This window comes from Lynx rufus, unplaced genomic scaffold, assembly GCF_022079265.1.
Source record: "Lynx rufus isolate CCGP_SWC_20201006 ecotype Redwood Valley unplaced genomic scaffold, mLynRuf1.p SCAF_8, whole genome shotgun sequence".
Classification (NCBI taxonomy): domain Eukaryota; kingdom Metazoa; phylum Chordata; class Mammalia; order Carnivora; family Felidae; genus Lynx; species Lynx rufus.
In genome coordinates, this window is record NW_025814896.1 from 52,002,572 (window position 1) to 52,010,533 (window position 7,962).

Genomic DNA, 7,962 nt, shown 5'->3' on the forward strand with positions numbered 1-7,962 from the left:
CTTGTGATTTCCTGATGAGATGTTCATGTGAGGGCGCCATTCAGCATTTCTGACTAGAAGTCAGGGGAGAGCAGCTGCCAACACTCCAATGGAGAATTTGTATCTTTGATGGCTACCACTTTCCCTTGTGAAAATTAACATTCTCTTAACTTTTCCTGTAGATTCAAAGTCGAAGGAAAAAGATATTGGATGTGTATGCCAATGTGTGTGGAGTTGTTGAAGGTAAGCATGGATGCACTGTTGGGGGACACTTAGCCAGGTTTCCCCAAGGATCTTGTCCCAATCATCAATATGTAGGAAACAGCTCTGGTAGGAGTCCTGAGGCCCCATGAGGGCTGAGAAAGGCTGCCCACTCTAGCTTGTCATGCTCCTTATCCCAGTGGCTGGGGAACCCACTTCAGGTGTGGAAGGACATGGGATTTGGCATGAAGCTATTTAAAACTTTTGCCTGGCACTCCCCACAGCCCTTTCCCTCACAGGACAAGAAGATGACACCCATCCCCAGGGCAGACCCTCTCTAGGGGACTGTGGATTCAGGATGATCTAGAGAACAGTGTCCTCCAGTGTCCCCAGATCCTGTCCCCACATTGGTGTTTTCAGTCACTTACCCAATAATTAGCTGGCCTTGCCCTTTCCCTGTGTAATGGTCTCCATCCACAAAGATGCTTCTGGAGCAAGCAAAGTCAGGCTGTATCACAGCAAGTACCCTCCAGGTATGGGCAGCAGGACTAGGAATATAAACATTTCAACCTGAAACAGGAATCCATACTGCCCACTTCTTCTCAATCCAGGCTCTAAATCACCTTTGTATTCACCCAGGAGACAAAACCCCTTATCACTGAGGTTAGGGAATGTTCCCGGCTTCATCAGGCCACTCAGTCCTGCTCTCACTGGCATCCCTCCTTGGACTTCAAGGTCTGGCCCAGGCAGCAGGAGTGGAGCCTGGTGCTCTCAGTTCTCCGCACAGTTAGAGCCCAGCACACCTTGCCTGGGGCAGGCTCCCTGGCTGGGTGCTCTGTTGGTCAGAAATAAGTTCTAGGGGCCAAGAACTCTACTTGGCTGCCTGCTGAAATATGGCATCTCTTCTCCAAAAATATACATGCCCCAGGGTCAGCCTGTGTGATAAGGCTGGCAAGGCCAAGGGACCTCAGCTGCCCAGTGGAGGGCAGCACTGTGGAGTTATTCCCAGTGCCAGTGGCTCTCTTCATGGCAAAAGGAAGGACACAGAGGAGAAAGTGACTGCTGGTGACTCATCCCTGCATGGGAAACACCAACAGCCTTTGGTTCTAAAACCTCCCAGAAAGAGGAGGATCCATATATCTTTTCTTCCCCCACCCCCATATGCAATTTTCTTCTAAAGGAAAGTCAAGGGAACTGACAGGAACCTAATAAAGATCTCTGAAAAGAAGTCTCTTCATTTGAAAAATAAACCATGTCTTTAAATGCAATAACTCCATGGAGAAATAAATGTAATAAACCAAATTTCATCCCTGACAATAGAAAAAAAAAGAGGTTGTTGTTTACTTTCCAAGTGTGTGAAGATTTTCCTGTTATCTTTGTTATTTATTGATTTATGGTTTGATTCCATTGTGGTAGGCAAATACACTCTTTCAATTCTTTTGAATTCTTTTGTTGAAATTGAAGGCCTGTATTCTGCTATTGTTGAGTCAAGTGTTCTATAATGTTGATTGGATTTTCTTCATGGTTGGATTTTCCTTGTGTTGTTGAGTTCTGTATTCTTGCTGATTTCCTAGTAATTGTTCTATGAATCACTAAGGGAAAGGTGTTGAAGTCCCCAACTGTAATTGTGGAATTGTCTATTTCTCCTTTAAGTTCTTCAGTTTTTTGCTTCATATATTTTGGAGCTCTGTTATTTGATGCATATAGATTTAGGATTGCTATGTCTTCACAGACAGTGGATTGGCCCTTTTATTAATGTCCCTCTCTATCTCTGGTCATTTCCTTTATTCTGAAGTCTACTCTGTCTGATGTAATAGCCACTTGTGCTTTCCTTTTATTAAGTGTTTACATAGTATATCTTTTCCTATTCTTGTACTTTCAACCTGCCTATATCATTATATTGGACATCAGCTTCTTGTAGATAGCATATAATTAGGATATTTTTAACATAGTCATTGATATGTTAGCATTTAAGATTGCTATTTTATTTTTTGTTTACTCTTTTTTGTCTCTGTTTTTCATTTCTCTGTTTTCTTTTTCCTGCTTTCCTTTGGGTCACTTGAACATAATTTAGAAATACACTTTGATGTTTTTTGAGTGATGTATACTATATGTTTTGAGTGCATCTTTTTCCATAGCTATTTTAGCAGTTTCTCTAGGTACTGTATTATATATACATATATAATCCACTGAGGTCATCCTTTCACTAGTTCAAGGGAAGTATAAAAACCTTACGTCCTGGGACACCTGGGTGGCTCAGTCAGTTAAGCATCCAACTCTTGATCACAGCTCAGGTCTTGATCTCAGGGTCATGAGTTCAAGCTCCCCACTGGGTTCCGCACTGGGCATGAAGCCTACTTAAAAAAAAAAAAAAACAACGGCTTCTGTTTATGTCCTTCCTGTTTATAGTTGTCTTAAATATTTCCTCTCTATATATTTAGAACCACATCAGTTGCTTCAAGCTAGCAAACGTAACTCAGAAAACCTAAAAGGAAAAGGAAAGCTGTTGTGGTTACCAATATTTTTGCTTACTGTGCTCTTTACTGATGTTCCAAAGTTCCTTCTTTTAGCATTTCCTTTCTGTTTAGAGACCTCCCTTTGTCATTCTTTTAGGGTAGTTCTCTTGGTGACAAATTCTTAGTTCTCCTTCATTTTGAGAATGCCTTGATTTTCCCCTCACTCTTGAGAGGTATTTTCACTGGGCATGGGGCACTGTGTTGACAGTTCTTTCATTTCCATAGTTGAAAATACAGTGCCACATCCCTTTGGCTTCCAGGTTTCTGATGAGAAATACTTTCTCATTCTAATACTTTTCCCCTGTAGGTAAAGTGTTGATTTTTTTCTTGCTATTTTCAAGATTCCTTTGTCTTTAGTTCCATGAATTTATGATGTATCTTGGTATGAATTTCTTTGGGTGTATTCTGTTTGGAGTTTTCTCAGCTTCTTAAATCTGTAGGCTTATGTCTCTTTCCAAGTTTGGGGAGCTTTCAGTTATTATTTCTTTTTTCATCCACACTCTCTTTCTCCTCTCCTAGGCCTCCATGACAAAAATGTGTTATAGCCCCACAGGTCCTTGGGGCTCTGTGTTTTTCAGTTTATTTTTTATCTGTTGTTCAAATAAGTGATTTCTATTCTGTTACCCAGTTCACTAATTCTTTCCTCAGTCTATATTCTGCCATTGAGCATATCTACTTAACTTTTTATCTCAATTGTATTTTTGCAGTTCTAACATTTCTACTTGGTTCTTATATTTTCTATCTTTTGCTAAGGCTTCCTATTTTTTTCACTTGTTTTAAGCATGTATGTAATTATTTGTTGAAGCATTTGTATTATGGCTTCTATAAAATCCTTGTCAGGTAATTCTAGCATCTCTGTTAGATGCTAGATATTTTCTATTTTTATTTGAGATTTTTCTAGCTACAAAAACCACAGAGAATTTGGCTGACCCTGCCTCACACTCTTTATCCCTTTTTGGAAATATTTTCAAAAGTAAAATTAAGAACATTTGAGATCTTCCTAGTTCTTGGTATGATAAGTGGGTTTCTATTGAAACCTGGAGAGTTTTATGTCATGTTATGAGACTCTGTGTCTTATTTAAACCTTCTGTTGTATCTGGCTTCCTCTGATATCTCTATGGAGGTAAATATCTAGGTTCCCACTCAGCCTTCATTTACATCCAAGTAGGAATCTCTTTTTGTTGATGGCAGAGGGGTGGGGTGGGAAACTGTTTTTCCAAGTGGTCTCCACTGATACCACTGGGCTGGGAGGCTTGTTACCAGCTGATGATGATAAAGTCCAGGCTCTTGACCTTGCCTTCCCTGAAACCTGGTGCAATGTAACAGCCTATGGAGAGTGGACATCCAGGCTTTGCTGGCCTTGTTGAGGGTGGGGCCACAGTTTTCTCTGTGGTGTTTGGCTGTAACAAAGCAGTTACTGTCTAAATGTTTTCTTCTTGCTAAGCTTCTTTTTTCCTAGTGCTTTAGTTAGAGCAGGCATCTGTTGGACGATTTTGGTTTGTTATTGTTCATATTTCTGGATTGCTGGACTCTTCAGCTCCATGTCTTGGATAATGATGCAAAAGGCTCAGCACCATGGCATTGCTTTATTCCCAAGCTCTCTACCAGTCTGTCTTTTCTCACCACTTTCCAGAGTCTCTTTGTGTTTGCTTTGTACAGAGCATCTAGGGTTTTTAGCTGTACTTACTAGGAGCAATCAGGAAAAGCATGTCTACTCCAGCTGCCAAAAGTAAAAATACATCATTTAAAAAAAATGCTCCCAGGTAAGTCTAACAGGCAGGAAGATTGAGAACCATTGGACCACTCAGGTTGCAGTGAGTTGGCTCAGGTAACACCAATTTTGGGCTGTCTTTGAAAGCACTTTTCATAAAGGTGACTGCTGTCTCCATAAAGGGCATAATACTGTCCTTTTGACTCCCTCCTCAGCCCAGCTCCATGTAAAGCACGGTAACCTAAGGGTAGCCCATATTCAAGGCTTTGGTGACTGCTGACAGTGTTCTTGAGGGGATTATTGTAACAGTCAATATAGTGGCTATTTTCCTAGGAGGAAGGGGCTGTTATTGGGGTTAGGATCCATGGTAAGGCTTCTCATGTGGCTGACAAAGTCCTGGGTGTAGTTCACCTCAAGCTATGCACTTATTTTATATGGTTTTCTGCATCTGTGTTTTATTTTACAATCTTTTTTTAAGTTTTAAAAATAATTTTTAATGGTGTTGAGCTTCTATTGACTGCCATTTGCAATGTCTGACTATGGCTATTTGTCCGCAGGTCTCAGCCCCACAGAGCTGCCATTTGACTGCCTTGAGAAGACAAGCCGAATGCTCAGTTCCACGTACAACTCCGAGAAGGCTGTTGTGAAAACATGGCGCCACCTTGCCGAGAGCTTTGGACTCAAGAGGGATGAGATTGGGGGCATGACAGATGGCATGCAGCTCTTTGATCGCATCAGCACAGCAGGCTACAGCATCCCAGAGCTGCTCACAAAACTGGTGCAGATTGAACGGCTGGATGCTGTGGAGTCCTTGTGTGCAGACATACTGGAGTGGGCTGGGCTTGTGCCACCTGCCTCTCAGCCACCCACTACATCCTGAGGAGCCTGCCTATAGTCTGCCCTCCCTGGGAGGCACCAAGGATCTACCAAGGGCTCTGGAGCTGTGAGTGCTGGCGACAGACTGCCAAGAGTCAGGCTTTTTCTGCTGTCACGAGGATTTGCCTTAGGCCATTCCAAGGAACAAGAGGAAATGAGGCCTGTCTTCTAATCTAACCAAAAATAAAAGATTAAGGTTGGGATAGTCCCAGCTACCCACCTGGGATGAATATTTATTCAACTCATTCAAGGGATGTTTTTGGGTGCTCAGATGAACCAAACAATGTGGGGATGACAGAGGTAAAGAATCTAGTACCTGTTTTTAAGGAGTTTACAACCTCAGGAGAGACAGAAGACGTGTCTACAAACCATCTTGCTAGAAAACATCAAACAGTCTAGACAAAGGGATACTAAGAAAACATAATAAGTTCTGAGGGAGGGAGATGGCTCCCCACTGGAGTGATGAAAGAGGGCAGCATCATGAAGAAAGAAGCTCGAATGCCTGGTGAAATGGCTACCAAAGGCAGATGCCACACTCCACATAGTGTGTCAGGTTTGGTACAAGTCTGTTAATATCCTAAGTGGCTGTTCTTAAGGTCATTCGTATTCCTACAGCCCTTCCAATCACTAATGGAAGAGTTCACTCTGTGGCCTGCCTTCTGTCACTGATCTACAAGGCATGTGTTTGTCCAGTCAAGTAGACCTGTGTCCAGTCAGTGGCCAGTTTCACCTATTGCCTGATTCCCAGGCCTGAGACCCAGTGGTTTTGTATTACACATGAATTGCTTTCCACTCTCATCCCTAGTCAGATTTGACCCTTTGGGGGCAGCAATGTTCAAAGACACAGTCCATTTAAATTATGTGTCAGCCTGTTTTTGCTTCAAACAGAAATGAGTGGTCAGCTATATGTGGAAAGAGAAATGGTGACTTCCTAGGAATTCAGCCATGCATAATTTTAGATTCTGAGTGTCTGAGACTTGTGAATGAGCCTTGTGACATGAGGGTTTCTGAGCCAGTCAAGGAAAATGGAGCCTCACAACACAGGCAGGCCCTGGACTTGAAATCCAAGGACCTGATTCTAGTTGTGCCAGCTTGGGCCATTCTCTTCTCCCTCTTGGGCTTCAGTTTCTCTTTTGCAAAAGAGAGATTAGTCTGTGATTCTGTAATCAGGAAAAGTAAGGTTTAGGTGGGCAACAGGAAAGTGGACTTCAGGAAATGCCAAGCCTTCAAGGTGCACATTGAAGTGAACACAGATGAGTCATCAAGATGAGACTAGAAGCAGAAAAACTCGGAGTAACTATAATTGTTTGACATACACTTAGAGGTAAAGTAATAAACTGTCATTGTTCTTGGCAAAATCTCTTACTACACCTGCAGTTGCCAAGAACATGGGAGCCGGGGTAGTGATCATACCAGGGGTTTAATTTAGAGTTCACTGGTGAGCTTCCTAATGACAGATCCGACTATAGTTATTACCAAATTAAAACCAGTCTCTGACTTACAAAGCGATGTTTTTAAAATAAGTCACATGACTGAGCAAATGCTTTGGGGAGAGGAAATCAGTCATACATTTAGAGCCAACAAGCAATTTCCCACCAATGAATGTAGAACATACTGTGATAGGATCATAATTAGGTCCTGAATATTTAATATCATCATTTTCTGTGTCTCTTTGCTGTTTTTCAGAACCTATTTGCTATATCCTACAAGCTAAGTACTCCATGGCAAAACTTAATTATCCTTTTAATCCCTCTTTGGAATCCTATGGCACCCCTTTCTCCTGCTTTGTGATGATGATGATGAGATTGTCCCCCTGAATCAGGCTGCAAATGTCACATGTGATGAGAATGCTGTTCCAGGGAGACAGCTTGCAGTTTCCCAAGAACAATATTTTCAGTGAAGAAGCAGAGGCGGCTGTTCCTGGACCCAGAGCTTTGCCTCATTTCACACTTACAATGCTGGGGCCAGATGTCTAGCCAGCATCATGCCATGTTTCAGTGATTCTCAACCTGCCATTTTTAGAAAGTTAGTCCTTATAGAGCTAAACATTCCTTTGTCATTTACTTATTTGGACATAAATCCAAGAATAGTCTATTCTGATGAGCTTTAGCCTACATTGTGGAATTCAAATCAATGCGACCATAATGATTATCACTGACCAGAACAGGGACTTCCACCCTGACATTTTGTATGGAGACATTCATTATTTTGCTATACTTAAAAACTTTTAGGAAACACCCTAAGCTGGAGCTGTGGGCCTTAGCCAGTGAAGTCTTAATTGTTAATAGTTTTGTCTCATCCTGTATATATAACTTATTATATTTTACTGTTTCAATAAACTAATAAAAAGGAGATCTACAGACTGCTACAATGTGAGTTCTTTCTGGGGGGTGGAGGGAGGGAGAGGGCAGGTGAGTGGAGAAGCCTCTGATTGCTCTGTTCCTGGTTATTGCACGTGTAAGATGAGACCGTAGGATTGTGACCAGCCTAAATGAACTTCCTAAATTTTTATGGCCTGGGCCATGCACTCAACAGAAGCAAACATTACAGTGAGATTGTAAAACAAAAACAAAACAAAACAAAACAAAACAAAACACGCTTTGCTTTCCAAGTTGCCATCACTGTATCACTTAGGTACTGCTATGTAACAAACCATCCCAAAATTCAATGGCTTAAAGT

General features: G+C 41.8%; 1 protein-coding gene across 3 annotated transcripts in view; it reads left to right on the top strand.

Moving 5' to 3' along the window:
- EDAR (ectodysplasin A receptor) overlaps positions 1-7,643 on the top strand; it is an 89,104-nt gene extending 81,461 nt beyond the window's left edge. For all 3 annotated transcript variants that reach the window (XM_047068949.1, XM_047068951.1, XM_047068952.1), the window contains 2 exons: positions 162-222; positions 4,965-7,643. In XM_047068949.1, the coding sequence (XP_046924905.1) occupies positions 162-222; positions 4,965-5,287 (384 nt within the window). In that variant the 3' untranslated portion in view covers positions 5,288-7,643. The remainder of the gene's footprint in view (positions 1-161; positions 223-4,964) is intronic.
- The last annotated feature ends 319 nt before the right edge of the window (positions 7,644-7,962 follow it).